Below are 19,751 nucleotides of genomic sequence, written 5' to 3' on the forward strand. Positions count from 1 at the left end.
CATTGTATAACATAAACAAAATTCTAACACAAAGAAACTATAATTTTCAACATCAATACGATTTTTCTGAAACTATAATTTGACCGTAAACCATAAGGTTAAAACAGGGTTAACTGGCAACGCTGACGTGGCGTGGGATGTGGTAACTTCTCTCTTCGCATAATTATCTACATTTTCGCTTTTATAATTTATTATACGCTTAATACACGTAATAACAGTCCAATGGTCTTTGCTACCTGGGACATTAAAATTTTGAAGAAGAACTTATTGTTTTCAAACTGCATTTATTCTGTATTTTATTAAAATCTGCTCGTATGTTTTTGATTGCAAGTGTAAACTTGCTGTGAACGTTTTTGTCAATCATTTCATTAACACTGGCAGCTTAAAAGACAAGGGAAGTACAAGAACAGTATCAAATTCTTATTAATTTTGAAGTCATAATGGCTGGTGAGGCATCTCTTAAGTTGGAATTGATGTGCAAAGAAGAAATTGATTATGACTTACCTCAGGAAGATCCACTCGAAGTGAAAGGGTGGACATACGAACTGATGACTGAAAACAAAGAATTAGTATTATCTACAACGGAAGGAGAGCAAACAATGGAGAAGGATGCAGCTATGTATTCTTTGGATGAGAATCTAAACGTTGATACAGGGAAATCAGAATTTGCCGTAGAACATCCTGCATTTGAAAGTAATATAGAAACGCTAAGAAAACTAGTGGTTCAAGAGACTTGCACGTCATACTCTAAGGACTCCCAAGAATTAACAACGAAAAGTTTAAATTCCGATCGGCCAGAAAGGTAATATTCAATTTTTCATAAAGTAATTGGCTCAGATTGATAATACGGATGCATAGGTACGGAAAGCTTTTAGGTTAAAGACAATAATAATGAAAAATATTTAGATATTGGAGATATCTCGAACGTAAATTACTAATCTGCAATTTCAAAATGACATGGCACACATAGACTAAATGTATACATAATTATGAGAATAAGATCGATAGCATCGTTACAAATCTTAAGTAGTTCGTATTTGATAAAATAATGATTGTTTATTATTAAATACGAATTTCTCATCAAATTTTTTATTGTATATATTTACAATATGGGTGCTCTACGATATTGTTTTATTTATATAGAGTCTTTGGTAAAATAATAATAAAATAATAAGACCGTGATAATACAATTTATCCTAAAATTTTGGAAATTTTAATGTCAAATGGTTATTCTCGAACAAAAACTATGGACTTTTGTTATTTTATTAAGGATTTAGCTCGAATGAGTCTATCCTCAATTTTCGGAGGGCTTCGAAAGACATTAACAAATTACAAAATAAAAGAGTATTCTAACCAACAGTGGATATTCAGTAATTGTAGATGACCATACAGACATAAATTCATTTCATACCGGTACTCATTTCTTTCAAGACATTCGACTTTTTATATATTCAGCAATCATTTATATTATATGGATATCTATTTCCTGATACAAGGTCGCACGTAGGCGATACAAGAATTATTGTACAATCAACACTAACCAACGTGTGCGAGATGGTCGGTAAAAGAAAAAGATTGCTATGTAAATGAGGGCAAAACGCAGGGTGTTGCTCCGATTGTAAGTACAGGGATGCGTTGGTTAGGATCAATTGGATCAACGCAAATAAGTATACACGAAAACGAGGATAGCGCATAGTACTGTATATAGCATAAACCTACATATTATACGTGTTGAATGTGTATTTGTACGTTCCTAAAGACATTTTGAGTAACATCCTGAAATGCTTTCATTGCTTGCATATTTGTGTTTTAAAATAACACAATACATTAGGAACTTAAATTTGTTACCTATGTAAATTCCTTAACTCCCAAATATTTTTTTCCGTATCATGACTTAGCACATTGAATTTTGTTATTCCTGTCGCTTACAGTGGTTGCTAGCTACTTTGTGAACGAATTTATGTATAACATGCACAATACGGTATTATTTAGAATGTTATTATAAATTAGTTCCCTCTCTTTTATAGTAAACCTCGACCAGTTAATGTTTTCATATTGGTTGCTCTTGTATACAAATCCCCACCGTAGAGTAGTTTTATGCAAGACATCAGAGTTTCGAAGAAACTGTAGGCTGTGATTCATTGTTTGGTTTCTCATAACAGGGAATAGGGAAGTGTTAAAGAAGATTTTAGAAATTTACTCTCTCTCTCTCAGCCATCATGTTAGAAAGATAAACCTCGGTTCGTATACTAATAGACAACAGCAAGCTAACATACACTTATGATTAACAATATGGAAAAAAGTATTACAGAGGTGAAAGAGCCCAAAATATTACGAAGAACAGAGATGAGAGATTAATCAAATAGGGCTCCTATCAGTATCGAATACATAGTTTTTAGGCTCAGTAGTTCTTGCTCATTGGTATTAATTTTGCGCAACTTTTATAATAATAGTTATTATTAGAATTATGATTAGAACTGGCAATTATATCGACAATGGACATGGAAATTGCAAGAATGTTGCTCTTCATATTTATTCTCATCAGTTCCTTATTTCAAAATATTTTGTATAATCATTCTTTTTTTATGAGGCTACTGCTATTTCGCCTGGAACATGAAAAAATACAAGTTTCTACAGTATTATAACATAAATTTTTATTTAAATTAGTATATATATATATCGGGTGTTGCAAAATAAGTGTTACAACTCTTGGGAGGTGACTCCTGCCACTGATACAAGAAAATAGTTCTCTTCAACTTTCGGCTATCTGACATAGTTTCAGATCTACAAGGTGCCGAAAGCGTGGGAAAATGACTTTTAGACGCCAGTAGTTCGGAAACTATCCAACGTAAAGTGGGCTGGTAAAGGATTCACTGAAGAAGTCATACCTGCTCTATTGATTTCTGCATGTTTCACAACCGCCTACCATGCACGCTAAAGGGATTCCTCAAAGAAACATAGGAAGTACCGGATAATCTGCCAAATGAAAATTGGTCTAAATGGATATGAAGTGATAGGGTTTCTGCCAGGTAGCAGTAATTCGTTTGTATTGAATCAATATCTGGAACAAGTACAACATGGCGGACACCTTCATGCCCGTTGTATGTGGTTGCATAATCGACAGGTACGGATGCTGGCGAACAGTAACGTTCTGAGTATTAAGTGTAGCGAATTTGTACTCAAATGCTCTAGAAAGACATCTGGAGTGTCGGTGATACACGTGTGAAGCAGGGTGATACGCGTGTGTGGAAACACGTAACGAAAAATGTCCAGATATGCACTCATACTAAGTAAACGTGAGTTCAAAGTGTCAGAACTGTAAGGATTAGCGTCAAGAACATGAAAGCCATTGTCATTTCAACAATCATATTCCCTCAAAAAATGTAATGTGATGTGCATGGTTGCATACCAATAAGGATGTAAGATCTGAGGCCAAGTTGAAATTAAGCAAAGGGACTCAGAAAGAAGCTGGGTAAACTAAATGATTGTAACTAGTGGGATCTCATGATTGATATTGAAATGTGGCCAATGAGTGTATTGATATCAACATGTAGCTAATAAACAAATGTCAACATGTCCTATTACTGCTTGAACATCGTTTCATGTAAGAAAAATACGAAAATCACTACTCGAGTCTTGAATCTGAAGCCATGGTCTCCCAGTAGGATTGGAAGTTGAAACCACGGGAGCGAAAGCGAGCATTCTAGCCCTGAGGCTTCGAGGGTACCTCACTTTCTCTGTATTCATTTCTTTGAGGAGTATCCGCTTTGCTTGGCAAGCGCTCTTGTACAGCCTCCCGACATGCATGTGTGTTTCATTTTGTTACTCCCACGGCACAATTGTAAACAATCAGAGCTTTAAGACGTTTCTTCCTATTTCTCATGTCATTTTATTTTCCGTATGTATGGTGTTCCAGCTGTAGTGTTACATGTGCCAAATGGGTTCATTCTCGTCTTTGTCTTGGCATGTGCACTGTATGTAAGATACGAATTTCGGGAGTTATTTTCCTATATTCCGAGTATGTCATGTGTCCCAGAAGACGTGGGACATAATACAAGTTTGTAATTTTCACGTTTATATCAGAATTTGAACCATGGATCAAGACATTTCTTTTCATATGTGCCAACTGTGGGACAATGTCCCAAACAAAGAGGAACATTGATACAATTGTGTTCTAGTTACATTGTACCAAAAACTGCACCAGATGTAATAGCAGAATGTACAACGTTATTTTCATAGTTTTCGCACGTGAGACAGTGTCCCAGCAGAAGTGGGACATGTTGACATTTTTTTATTAGCTGCAAGGTGATAGCAACACACACATTAGCCACACTTCAATATCGATCATGCGATCCCATTAGTGACATTCATTTAGTTTACCCAGTTTCTTTCTGAGTCTCCTTGCACAGTTTCAACTTGGCCGCAGTTGGTGCATCCTTATTGGTATGCAATCGTGCTGATCATATTGCATCGGATTGATGGAATATTATTGGTGAATTGGCAATGGCTTCCATGTTCTTGATGCTACTCCTAACATTTGCAACGCTTTGAACTCACGTTTACTTAGTATGAGTGCATTTTTTGTGGGCATTTTTCGTTACGTGTTTCCACACATGTGAATCACCTTGCTTCATCTGCTGTGCTCTACCGACACACCAGATGTCTTTCTAGGGCATTTGAGTACAAATTCGCTACACTTAATACTCAGAACGTCACTGTTGGCTAGCATCCGTACCTGGCGATGGGACAACCACACACAACGGGCATGAAGGTGTCCGCCATGTTGTATTTGTTCCAGATATAGATTTAATACAAACGAATTACTGCTACGTGGCAGAAACCCTATCAATTTGTATCCAAGTAGACCAATTTTCATTTGGCAGATTAACCGGGACTCCCTACGTTCCTTTGGGGAATCCCTTGCGCGTGCATGTTGGCGGTTGTGAAACATGCAAAATTCAATGCAGCAGGTATGACTTCTTCAGTGAATTCTTTAGCAGCCCTCTTTACGTTGGATAGTTTACGAACTATTGGCGTCCGAAAGTCATTTTCCCACGCTTTCGGCATCTTGGAGATCCGAAACTATGTCAGAAAGCCGATAGTTGAAGAGAACTTTTTTCTTGTCTCAGTGGCAGGAGTCACCTTCCAAGAGTGGTGACACTTACTTTGCAACACCCGATATATATATATATATATGTCAGTTTTTGAACATAGCATACAAGAAATATAACTGCAAAATATACATTATTAGTAATAAGCTATTGAGTAATCCAGGACAATACAGAGTTATTCCACTGATGTATAACAATATTTATAACAATTTTTAGGTATCAGTGCTCCCTGCAGTGTCGAAAGACGTCTAAAATAAATACAAGAGTAGGAAATAATTTGTGACTCATATCTAGGTGTGTGCTCTCTTTAAAATGCACCAAAATTTAAAGTCATTTCACTTCTCTTACAAAATGGCGTGATTTCAAATTGTAACCCCTATGTTTAAAAGCCGAAAGCTCGCCATTATTAGATCCAGATTCAAAACATGTTACAGATAAAATAATTGGGTATATTTTTATAGCTATGGAAACAAAAGAAATGGATATCGTAGTTTCTGTTATCTGTGAACATACCTGTATCCTTTATATTGTATCAGATAACAATAAATAATGTGTTTCCCTCAGTTAATACGGATAGGATAATTTTAAATTATATCCTTTGTGTTGAGAAGCGGAAAAACTATTATCAACCACAAGATCGATAACAGTTCAAGAATAAGAATTACAAACATTTTCGTAACATGTTTCGGATTTGTACCTTTTAATTGCAATTATTCTACAATCAATCTTGCGGAATCAATAATATATTTCTTTTCATTTTTAGTAGTTAAGTGTAACAAATTTAGAGTTTGTGCTTTCAAGAATTTAGAAATTTGTAAGAATATCCCTACCTGGAAGAAAGTACCTGCAGCTTTTTGTTTACGAGTTTTTTTTTTTTTTTTTTTTTTTTTTGAATGAAGAAGGAAGTGTTAATGTCCGTACTGACAAACAAGGAAAGAAATCTTGATCGTAGCATTAAACTTGTTTCAAACTTGTTGATCAGAATGAGTTCTACTTTGATTCTAACTGCAGATTGTATAATTCTGAGATCATTCATTCCTTTTAGGCGACTGAAATGAATTGAAGTCTTATTTGAGAATATAAAGAAATGTAAAAATATCCCAGGTTCAAAAAATAAAAAAAAATGCCTAATCATTATATTTGAAACATGTTTCGAACTTTAGCAGCTATTGGCGCTTTTTTGCTTCTAATTGCATAGGATGTAATCTGAGATCAGGTCTTTGTTACTAAGTGAGTGAAATGAATTTTCATACTTTGGTTTTAGGTTTTTGACAGACATGAGAATGGCCCTAGATGAAGTCCCACAGAATTTTTTATTTTTAATGTAAAAATTGCTTTTGAATAGAATATTAAAAATAGATTTATCAGTACGAAATATCCACGAAGGTATCTTGTTTTGTTTTACAAAATAGACTCTTAATACCTTTAAAAACGGTGCCCGATGGTGTTTTTTTCCTTGTTGATTTCCTTTAAAAGGAGATGGTCCTTATGATTACAAATCGATTTCAAAGCAAGGTTAGTTTCAATTTTTGTATAGAGCAGCAGCATTTTCTCAGACAATATCCTCCTAGTACATTTGAAAAAGGGTATTTTATTAACGGTTTTTCGTTCTTCTATTTAGAACTCCATTAGGCTGCCATCATCATTATTACTTAGATTGATTTCAGGGTGACGTTAAGTCAATTTTTATTGCGGTGTACTGTTGTACTCACAAATGCAAGCAAAGCGTTATTTATTTACTTGTAAATTAGCCCTCCACAGTCCAGATTAAGAATATAATCCTCAATACTTAATTATTAAGTACATCTCGCCTTTTGAACAAAAGTTTCATAGTAGCATAGAATAATACACCTTCTAAGCGGCATTTCATTCTTTAATGCAGGTTTACATTACAAAAGCGCAATGATGGCTATGAATCCAAGTTTTTATGAAAGAAAAATGAAAACTGCTTTAAGAAAAAGAATTGTCTACTTGTATTAGATTTCTTGCACGTTGGAATATATTCTGTGATCCAATCGAAAGTGCAGGAGCGTGAGAGTACAAGGAACCAAGAATGATGAGAAGGTTATTAAGTCAAGGGTTTATAGTTTACTTGTATATAAGTTATTTTAAAAATATATATTTTGTTTCCACGTATCCTTTCTTTAATTTACAGCTTTTCTCAATTTTTAAATATTTTTGTACACTCTTTTCGCCTTATTCCACCAGGATCTGTGTTTTCTATCATCTTGTCAGTAGTCGTTTATTTATAGCATTTACCGTACTTCATACTGCGTTTTTGCACGGGTCCATACTTTTTGCACTTGAACATGTACCGGTAAACGATTTGCTGAGATATTCGATATAAAATCAGGAAGATGACAGGTGAAGCCTTAAAAGTTGAAGATAAAGTAAACTTTTCAAATAGTATTACCAGCTGGCGAAAAAAATTAGAAAGCTGAGATTGTTTTCGATGTCAGTTTTGAAATTATAGGTTGTCAAAATACTCATAATTTACCAACAAAATGTTGCGTGCTTGACATTTGTTCGATTAGCGTTTGCAGATGGCTCAAAGTTCATAGGATACTGGTTTGGGTGTCGTTTTTAAGCTTATGCATCACCCTTAACAAGAATTTCCATTATCAAACATGGATATCTTTAATTTATACTATTGTTTCCTTTTAAGATTATAGCCCGCATCTCCCCTTTCTTTGTCGACTATTTAGAGTCTTACCTAGGTCACTTGCCTCATGCCTTTTTCTTTGTTGTAATTGTCTATTTCCGTTGCCGCCCTTTTCTGGATAGTTATAACTCAGTAGGTTACGGTTATGCATTCAGATGTTGTATGGTCTCGGAAGTTAAATCACTCCCTTTCCCCTTCGTTTCCTTTTATTTTTTACGTTATTTTTTGAATTTCAAAATTTCTCAAAAAGCACATACCTTACACACATGGTAATCCTATAAGAGCTGGGAGTGAATCAAAAAATTAGTTTCTCTTCTTTGTCTTGAGTTAATGTTATTACTTGGATAAATACTTCAATATTAATTCTCATTAGTATCGTCTACTGGTATCGATACTGATGCCAATAAACAGGAATATCTTCTAAAAGTTTGTTCTTGACTTTCTTTTCATTCTCCCAAATCTAATTTGGTTATGGTTTGTCCTTTCGTACATTTGATTTGTAGCCACACTAAACAATAACACACCTGGAATCACAAACATTTATTACAACGTTCATTAACAAAACGAAAGTGATGTTCATCTGTTCCAGGATATTTCCAGAGAAGTTATTTTTTTATAACAAATTTTCAGGTTTTCGTTTATAAAGATTTATATTCTGTGCTAAAGTATTCTACGACCTTTTACTTGTTTTACTTGTGTTTTTCTCCTCGACATATTCTTGATTATATGGTTAGCTAAGTTCTGAAATTAATTTAATCCTATATTTTACCATTTGATGTTATCCCATGCTTCTGGATTAGGTTTTTCCTAATATCATTAGTTTTCTCATTTCTAGCAGGATCATAATGAGGGGCACTACCTCTACCAAAAGGGCGCACTAACCTCTAACATAGAGACGTTATTACATACCCGTATTTTATGTTTAACTGGAAAATCAACAGTAGTATATAATGAGCTATTAAAAACTATCATCGCAGTCCGTTTAAACGCTCAAACTGTACGTTTCAGAACCATATAATTTTATTCCGTTATACTCAACGAAACATCTACATCAAACGTAATGTGAAGACCTTGGAGGTCAAGGGGACTAACTAACTTTTGAAGTAGTTTTTTTTTTTTACGCCCAGGAAATCTATTATTCTGAGTGAAATATATACTTGGAGGAGAACCACGATGCAGTTCAATCATTTGTAGACCCTAAGGTAGACTGCGATGATGTTCTTCTAGTTAGCATATTGTCCTGCGGAGAGTACATTTGTGAATATAATTAAACGTTATTGCAAACGTCATAACTTAGATCCCTTTTATTATGGGGCTCTCAATTGAGCTGTGCGAAAGCAGTGAACTAAATGCACTTTCGAACTATCAGTAGCCAGATTTAACTATGTAGTTTTTAATGATTTTTGATAAGTTAGCGCTTGTGAAAAGAGTGATAGATAAATTCACATTAAAAGATGATGCAACAATGTAGCAATCTACCTTTTTTGTGGTATTTAAATACTGGGTTTAAAGTTTTACACGTACTTATTGACACCTCGAAAATGCAGTTGTGATAGTTCAATTTGGTTTCAGTGAGCTTGATTACTATTAGTGCAGTGCCAAATTATATATATAGCGCATTTAACTTTTATCACTTTGATCTCTTTACATACAAGAACCAAGGACATTCTTACCTTACATCAGAAATATTTTCAATTCTGTACTATCATGATGGAGTTTGTTAATCATGACATCTTAATTCACTTTGTTTAGTATATCCACTTCATGCTGCATTAACAAAAACGATTCATTGTTGTCTTGACCGAGGTTCGCCCGTAATCTAGATTTAATAATCCTGAGTTTGAAAAACGCTCGTTAAAAATTTGCTTGTGTTAGACGGATCGTAAGGAGGAATTTGTACACTTTAGAGAGCTATGTATAACATAGGACATGCATAAGACATTCGTATATAATTTTGTACGCGCACGTGAAGCAAGACTTGCTAGCTTTCTTTAAGTTGATTTTCTTACATCTCTGGTTCAATATCGTCTCACCATGTTTCCTCTTCATACTCACTACTTATATATTCACTATCATATTCACTCACAACATCTCATTTCGACATTATGGATCAAACCTCTGCACATAATTTTAGTTCGTCGATAAGTTTCACTTCCTCTAGTCCATAAGTTCCCCACAGATTTTGGTCATTGCTTTTTATAAGTAGTTCGAATTTTTAATCAGAAAGCCACCTTGGATCGAAACACACCAAATCATGGTAAAAGTTTTCGTGTTTCGAATACCGGTTAGTCATAATTTGATTTTGTCAAGGACGTAATTGAAAACACACAGACTGAAACTTTTCTCTTCTGTATGTCCAATGATTTCATGACATGCCAATTCAGTTCACACGATTACATTCTATGGAAAGAAATGTTTTCCACTATCGTAGGGAAAGGTATGCACAGTTTATATGAGTTGATCACAGAGAAATTTATGCCCCCTCCTCGTGTTTTTGGCACCTCCCCCTCATCAACTCCCACTATCCCTACAACGTCGTTTTCCCCGCGACACCCAATCTGTTACGCTCCTTGTGGCTTACAACGACATTGCTTTTGCTAAACCAGTTTTATTATATTTTTTACACTTGGTGTGAACTGCCCCGCAGGAAATTTCTCCGTGATGAACAACGCAGTTTCACAACTGGAGCGCACTAACAAATGCAACATAAATATTTTCAATTTTGTATCCAAGTGAATCGTCTAGGAAATTTAAATGAGAATTTTATTACTTGTTTACGGTAATGAAAAATTTGTTAATCAATTCCTTTATATTTTAACTGAGTGTGATGTGAAAAGTAACGAAATATCAAAACTGTATGCGAGGTGGCAATAGTATAATGACATGGCAGCACCTGACTCTGGTACTACTTTCCTGGTGTAATCATCAGCGAAACTGACACCTGCGGAACAATTTCCAATCAAGCAAACGGAGGGAAATAAATAATGTATACTCAATGCCTTCACGAATATTAAAGCAAACAAATCTTGAAAGCTACGGTTAGTAATTACTCTTTACAGGTCTTACACGATACAACTTGTATACCGTATTCATCTTACCTTCTTCTTCCAAAAGAAAACGCAGTGAAAGTAACGAAATTATAGCTATATCATAATGAGCTACCGTGTTTGTAAATTCGTCTTAACACAGGAACCGTAGCGAGTCATCAAAAATGCCAGAGGGCAGTTTTATAACTTTTACGTTTGAAAAGAAATGTTTAATCCAATATTTCTGATTACGGCCTACACATTCAGGATAACAGTGTTACCACTTTCAAATGTGCAGAATATCGTTAGACAACCAACTTTTGAACATGTACAAATTTTGGCCTGAAATTTAACTTGAAAAGTCGAATATAATACAATTCAAAGAAAGAATAGTCTCATACATAGATTACTTTGTCTCTGTAGATTAAAACTTCACAAAAAACTATCACGTGTTATTTTACTATATTTATAGTACGCCGTTGCTTGTAGCGAGCGTAAACCGTGGGCCGCTAGGTTAATCCGACGCCGATTTCTTTCGGCGTTTTTTCTACCATGCAGTAACATGTTTAATCATATTCGATATTTAATCTTTTAGTATAAGAATTAAAGGAACCATGATATTTTCAATGTCCATTGTTTCTTTGTTTAATTCTCTTTTTCCTTTCCTAATTTTAATAGTCGGAATATATCATTTCAATTTGTGCTTTTTGGTTATCTTTTAATATGTTATGCATTTTCTTTCGATGATTGCGTTTAGCTTTATTATTAATCGGAATTTTTCCAATTATTTATTAAATGTTTGCTAATTCCTTCCTTTTATCCAATTTTTTATTACTTGTCCTAGTCTGTTAACCACTAAAGTTTATGGAGGTTGGCGTTCTAACAAATAGTAGCTCCTTCATCCAATGGGATTGTTACAGTGTATGTCTGATAGCTGGACACCGAACATGACACGCGAGGATATTCCTCCAATTGGAGCAGGAAAGAATGAATATTTCGGCATCACTTAGGGAACCACTAGATAGATAGAGTAAATTATATTTTCGTTGAATTCTAAGAGATGAAAATTAATGCTAACAAAATGAATATAATAATATGCATCATGCAGAGACAAAGAAACCATGGAAAGAACGAAGAAATTTTAACTCTTAAGCATAGATAGTCTGCATTTCCCTATTGCCCCATCTTTCTGTTTTTGGTTTTCTCTTCCCTTATTGAATAAATCTTTTTAGTAGCAATAGTACACAAAATTTACGACGTTTAATTTCCTGAAAAATAAACTGTAACTGCAGGCTGCGATTCGAACTGAGAACCATTAAAATGAGTCTCATACGCTGTCTCCGTAGGTGCACAATCTAAGGCGTATGTTTAAGTTAGCCATAAAACTCCACACTGTCATGGAATTGCCCCCGATTTCATTTGAAGTTTGAAATTCATTTACGGTTTTTAGACGTTTATGGGTTAACGTCTGGCTTGAGAGAAAAAATTGGATCTGTTGATCAAGATCAGGCAAAAATTAATACACAATCTTCAGAAACTTACTATTTCACCTACATATGTGTAGGACTGCCCGAGGATTTGCGTTGAGAAAAGGTAAAATATCCAACCTGAAAGTACTTGAAATGTGGTATTGGCGCATAATGATGCGCATATCATGGAGAAAAAGAAAAAGAAATGAACAAGGACTAAAGGACACTAATGAAGGACAACAGATCATGAAAATAATAGGAAAAAGAAGAAACAGCATACTTGACCACCTTATTTTGCATTCCGATCTGATCACCATGCTGATAGATGGAAAGACAATAGGAATACCAGGCACTGGAAGACCAGGAATAAAATATATAGACAGTTAAGAAGAAGAGACGTTATCAATTTCTAAAACTGATCTCCCAAGGGAGGGAACAGTTTACAAAATTTCCGTGTTGCCTACCAACCTATGGTTAGGGGTGAACATGAACTTATCGACGATTTAGAGAATGATTTCCTAAAATTACGATATTCGCACTAGTTCTTTGAGGAGGATTAGAAAGGTGATTTCTTACATCTACGGAGCCAATTCTAGCTATTGGAGAAGGTGTTCTCACCAATAATCCTTCCTTGAATGACATCTCGTAGCTTTGTTACGTAATATACGTCCAGTGTAAATAAAACTTCAAAAATGATAGTTACAAGCTCTCACATGAATACGTCGGTACGATGTCGTGTTATTCAATGAAATAACCCGCGTTCAAATATTGGCTGGTAGAAGTTATATTTTTACTCTGAAAACACATTCTTTTGTTATTACAATCTGCACTCTTTGTAGATTTCGTAAATTTTATTGACCAGTAGTTAGGGGAGGCTAGGTTTAGTCAAATATCTTAACACTTCTGTTTCTTTCTTTTGACTGTGTGAATAGTCCTGTGACAGGAATGTGGTTTTTTAGGAGTTGCACCTTATATAGTACGAAAACTTTTTATTTATTTTACAAAAGAGATGCTTTAGAATATAGACCAGTGCTGGAAGATTTATACAACATACCTACATTTGTTCACAATATATAAAACCATTACAACAAAAACATATTTTTACTTACACAAATCCTTTTGAAAAATGAGGGCAAAATAAAGAAAAAACAATGAGTAACATAAATATCATAGTATACGGAAATTGAAAGTCCAAATTTCCTACAATTTTTTTGATAATATACTAATTTCTCATAGTTAATATACAGATGGTGATCAGAAAAATGTAAACACCTGTAGTTGGCAACACGTCAGATGTATGGGTTGGTAGTGGTGTGTTGGCGCCCGCAGCGCCGGACCGCTGGTGGCGGTGTGTTTGATCGGTCTCCATACTACGTCAAGCGCAGTGGACAGCAGTGTCGAGTGGCTGCAGCAGACGGAGGTAGTGTAAAATGGGAGACCTCTCCGATTTTCAAAGGGCAAATTGTTAGTGCGCGGTTATGTGGAGTGAGTGTGACGGCAGTGGGTATTGTGTTAGGTGTGTCGCGTGGGACAGTGTCGAAGGTGATGACGGCCTACACAACACACGGGAAAGTCACATCGGGGAAGCAGAACAGTGGGCGGAAGAAAATCATGAGTGATAGGCCCTACCGGGTATTAAAGCGCATTGTCACGCAGAACCGTCGTGCCACTGCGGGGCAAGTGACGGAGGAACTCAATCAGCACCTTCCCCTACCTGTTTCGACAATCACAGTCCGCCGCGAATTACATGATATGAACTTACGGGGTCGTGTTGCTCAGGCCACACCGCTCATCAGGGACCATAACGCTTTCGCACGCTGCAAATCGTGCCGCGACCATGCAACTTGGACCGTTGAGGACTGGAAACGTGTGATATTGTTGGATAAGTCATCCTTCACCCTATTCCCAACCACGGGCCGTGTTTATGTGTGGAGAACGCCCAAAGAAGCTTATGATCTGCAGTGTTTCCGCCAAACTGTGAAACATGGCGGCTGCGCGGTGATGCTGTGGGCCGCCCTATCATGTTTTTCATTGGGTCCTGTGGTCACACTAAGCGGACGAATCACTGCCAACGATTATGTCGCAATTTTAGGAGACCACTTGCATCCTATGGTCCGGATGTTGTTCCCGGACAATGACGCCATCTTTCAGGATGATAATGCACCCATTCACACAGCTGGCGTTGTTGCAGCGTGGTTTGAGGAACATCGGGATGAAGTTCAACACCTCCCCTGGCCCGCGCAATCCCCAGATCTCAACATAATTGAGCATCTGTGGTCCGTCTTGGAAACACGACTCCGGCGACGATTTCCACCTCCATGCTCTCTCACAAAATTGGCCGATTCCCTGCACGAGGAATGGTGTAAAATTCCACTTGCTACCATTCACGACCTCTATGCCTCCATCCCACGTCGCATCAAGGCTGTTCTGAAGGCGAAAGGTGGCCCGACACCAAATTAATCTGGTAAGTTGCAATTTCGTACAGGTGTTTCCATTTTTCTGGTCATCATCTGTACGTCATTAACAGGGAAATCGGTCTTCCAGATTTCCCACACTTAATATGTCTAAATTATAAAGGGAACTAGTCCTCCAAGTTCCCTATGACTGATAAGTATAACATGTGGATAGTAGAAGATGGAAAATGTTGTCCCAACGAGCAATGGCTCACCCTAAGATACTAAATATTTCTTTTTGCTATTTCTTTTGTAGTAATATGTCAGAGTCCCCCGTGTTCATTTATCATTTTTAAGGCTACTAGATTATTCAGCAAATTTATTCCAAATGTGTTTTTTGACTTCTTTTTTAAATAAAGGTATTGCTTTTGTATCCTTTATATCTTTAGTCAGACTATTATAAGTTTGTGTAATGTTATGCTTAACTCTATTTGTACCATATTTTGTTGTATTAACATTATCAATATCAATATATGATTCTTTTTTCTAGTATTAAATTATGTACCTCTTTCCTCTTTTTTAAAAATAGATTACATTGCATATTATTTGAAAGTACATTATGGACATACATACAGGATTGGATTTTGATTAATAAATCGAATGGCAGTATATTTGATTCCATGAATAAACTCTTATTTTGATAGTCCAAAGGTCGACAATACATTGCTCTAATGGCTTTCTTTTGTAATATTATGAGTGATTGTATTTTTGGTTTATTAGCATGTCCCCAAATAATACACATATATCAAATGACTTTCTATATATGCATTGTATACCATTCTTTTTAAGTTCGTTGTTAGTGTTTTTCTAAAGCGGTACATAACACCTACAATAGGAGTTAGTTTCTTTTCTAAATTTTTAATATGTAATTCTCAAGTTAGATGTTGATCTATTATTATCCCAAATTATGTAGTGTATTAGATTCTTTTCACCTCGAAATTCTTAATTCCATTTTTGTTAGATAGAATTATCTTCGACAACGGCTTGTGAAAAATTATATAATTAGATTTTTCTAAATTTAATGACAACAAGTTTTTGCATCACGAATGATATAATGTAGATAAGTCTTATGTTACCAGTTCCTCTACAGTATCAGCTTTATAGAATATAGCATATTCATCAGCAAATAAAGTTATTCTACCCCTTGAGATTAAGCAGATGAACATCATTTACATACATTAAGAACAGTAACGGCCCCAATATGGAACACTGTGGAATATTATAACCGCTACCAGGTTATAGAAGGATTTTTTGTGGACACTCTGTATATTTCGTAAAGACTGTGATCATTATTTTCGATTTATACTTTATTCTACAACGCACATAAGTTCTTTCTTTGGTGGGAATAGCTTCTTTCCCACACAATTGGATAAAGAAGTCTTTCATCATTTTTTCATATATCTATTTAAAACATTGCTTTTGCTGAGAACATTTCAGTTAGTGACTAACTATTTCAGTGTTTCTCCCTGACTCATTATATACACAATATATATTCTGCAGTTATTTGGAACTGAATTAAGTGCTTTCTTTAATCACTTATGGAAACATTACAATAGATTAGAGAAATACGGGCTGACGAGATGTCCCAGTGGCCAAAGTGACACCAGCCTCAAAATTTTTGCAGTTCGTTATCTGTACTTTCTCACGCCAGTGTTATCGCCGTGTCTAGTGCATTATAGGCAGTTGGCTAAAATTAACATAAATTGTTTTCTATATTCTGTTTGTATGTGCATACAGGTGAGTTAACTGAGTGATTTTTGAAATGAACTGCCAACACTTTTCCGTTGATCATTGCAACCCGTAGCTTGAGCTTGGATGCTCAGGGAGTTCGACTCCGGTGTTGTACGCAGCCACCACGCACGTTGCGTTGGTTAAGTTTTGTGAAGGGGCACAAGCTATTTAGCCGGTGAAGGACGATTTCTTACGGCTAGCCCCAACTAGTGAAATCCCAGGTCCGCAGACCTTGTGCGTTCAAAATGTTATACACGCGCCCACCCACATCCGCATTCTACTTTGGAGAATTTCTTGTTTAATTTGCTGAAGATTCATCTTTACGCTTTAAGATTGTTGAGCGTAACTGGATTCATCGTAGGACGATCCAAACAACTTTTCCCCAGTGCTAATCCCCCAAGTGTGTCAATGGTGTGAGAGAAGCATTTACAGTGAAATCCGAATCATAATTTTTTATATTTAAAGGGCTATCGCGCACTGAAAAGTTAAAGCGTGATTTCAGCGACGAAAATTATTATATTTATCCAGTGTTCAGTGTTGTATCCATTCCTCTTCGCTATTTTTTTTAATAGTGTTCTAATAAATAAGTATAGTGTTATTTAATCCAGTGTGTTTTCGTTGTTTGTATGAGTGATGTTTGTGTGCGTTATGGTCTGGATGACCGTCTGATCGTCCGTGAGGTTTTTCAGACGAGACACCCGAACCACTCGGCGCCTAATGCTCATCTCATTATTGAGACCGACGAGCAATTTGGAAACAGTTTGTAACCTTTTCTTGGAGAGGTCCTTCATCGTCCTGTCCAGGTAAGTTAAAGTATCAGGAGTATACCTCTTGGTAGTATCAAATGACCCGAACATGGACCGGTTACAAATAAATGTCAGCCCGAACAGTGACCCGAACTCAGGACCGTTACAGATAAATGTCCGCCCGAACAGCCACTTGACACCCTGCCGGTTACAATATCATACTCTATTTGAGCGTCAGTACTTTCTTTTCCATTTACTAAGACGTATTGTGACCTATTAGACAAGGAACTTTTAAACCATGAAAGAGAAACCTCTGAATTTTAAATTTTCTAGCTTTTGAAGCAATATGTTCTGTTTGAGTGTATCAAATGGTTTCTTTAAATCAATAAACAATCCTGCTGCAAGTTTATTGTTATCCAAACATTCGTCAATTTCTACTACATTATCAGTTACAGCATTTAAGGTACTTGATTTTTTCCTAAAATCATACTGATATTTATAAAAATAATTTTTAGACTCCAGACAAGTTACCAGTCTATTATGTACACACTTCTCAATTAATTTGGAAATGCAGCTTAATACTGATATTGGCCTATAATTATTCAGATTTAAGGAATCTCCACCTTTATAAATTGGAATGACTGGCAGTATTACATTGCATCGGAAATTCGCCTAGAGTAAAGGAAATATTTACTAATTCAGATAAAGTATGGTTTATGGTGTCCTTGCAATTTATTAAAATTTCATTATATAATCCATCTTTTGTCTGATTTCTTTTTTCTTTAGCGAACTAATAATTATAATAATTTTAATGTGGGCAACTGGCGTAAAAAGGAACGAGCCGTTGTATGGTATACCCGTATTCAAAGCTGTATTTTCCATTAAGGGTATCTTTGATGCTGGTGTTTTACCAACATTTGCAAAATGATCATTCAACACATTTGATATATATTCATTATCAACGGAGGTATTTCCTATTTTCAATTGTATACAATCTATATCATTATTTATCTTATTAGTTAATATTCTTTAACAACACCCCAAAACTTCGTACTGTCAGACAGATTCCTGTATTTTTTGTGATAATAATCCTTCTTCAGTTGCCGTCTCGACTTTGTTACCATATTTCTAAGTTTTCTATGCTCATTTCGTATATCTATATTATCTGGGAATTTTTTAATTAAAGAGTTATATTTATCTCTCATTTTTACTAAACTGAACAATTCCTCTTTTATCCAAGGATACTTAGGTTTATATCCTTTCCTACAGACCTTATGCATATTTTTATATTTAGATATTTCAATCCCTTCTGACATATACTTTATCAATTTACCGTATTTTTCATCAGTACAATTAGTAGTTGAAGAAAGTTTTGTATTCCTAAAATAATTATTTAGTTTATTATAATTTATTTTAGGTAAACGTGAATGTTCCATATTGTTTACATAGTATTGTACTCGTCTAAATATGATGTTACATATTAATTTATTATGGTCACTTATATCAGCCAATATATTATTAACAGAAACCACTTCACTTCAATCGTTTACTAATACATGATCTATCAAGTTTCTACTATTATCAGCCAACCTGGTCGTATATTTAATATTTGCGTGAGAGGCAATAATTTCCATAAAACTGTAGATATTTCGAAGTTTCAGTTGAATCTCTGTTTAATGTGTTAATATTAAAGTCCCCTACCATTAGAATGGATGAATTTTTACAACTAGGTGACAAAGTCTCCATGTCATCTAACAGTTCATTAATCTTATTCTTGTTTGGATTATATATACTAAAAAGCATTAAATGTACACTATACACTTTATCTATAATATATAATTGTCTACAAATTAATTCATTACTGGTATTAACAAGTATTCCTCCACCACGATTATGGTCCCTACACACATAGAACTTATTATAGTTATTAATATTATCGTATTCAATTTCACCAGAATACAACCATGTCTCAACATTAATTATAACTTTTACAATATGTATTCTATGTAACAGTAGTTCTAATTCTTTAATTTTATTCCGTATACTTCTAGCATTTAAATATAAAATTGAAAAAGTTTCCTTATTGTTTGAATCAATACAGTTTTAGGCATACTGTTCTACATTATCAAAACTATATTCATACAGATTGATACGTAAATCTACGTGTTCATCCATGTTTAGCTTTCTTTGCGATTCCGAGTGTCTGTCTTCCCGATTTTTATTTTGTTTTTTTGTTTTCTAAGATGACCTTAATTTATAGTTTAAATATTAGTTCTAATTAACACTTATCCATAGTCAATTCGGGATACTTCTCTTTCATACAACATTTTGTATGTTGGGCATTCCTTTTCGTTGGAAGCCGTACACTTTTTCTTTCTTTTTTGGGAAGGCATACAAACTTTGGGTTTACCTTTTTCCGAACAGTGTTTTTGTTCATGTTCTTTTTTGTTCACATATTTTACAAGTTGGTTTGTCATCCTTGCAGAACCTTTGGGTATGACCTAAATCAAGACAACGAAGGCATCTAGGAATTGAAACGAAATCTTTGATTGT

The 19,751-nt window shown here is 35.1% G+C and overlaps 1 protein-coding gene across 1 annotated transcript in view; it reads left to right on the top strand.

Moving 5' to 3' along the window:
• The first annotated feature begins 126 nt into the window (after positions 1 to 126).
• LOC145675818 (uncharacterized) overlaps positions 127 to 19,751 on the top strand; it is a 32,714-nt gene continuing 13,089 nt past the window's right edge. The window contains exon 1 of the mRNA XM_081746541.1: positions 127 to 802. Coding sequence (XP_081602667.1) covers positions 441 to 802 — 362 coding nt within the window. The 5' untranslated portion in view covers positions 127 to 440. The remainder of the gene's footprint in view (positions 803 to 19,751) is intronic.

Source organism: Thermobia domestica, chromosome 18 (assembly GCF_964235325.1).
Source record: "Thermobia domestica chromosome 18, izTheDome1.hap1.1, whole genome shotgun sequence".
Taxonomy (NCBI): Eukaryota; Metazoa; Arthropoda; class Insecta; order Zygentoma; family Lepismatidae; genus Thermobia; species Thermobia domestica.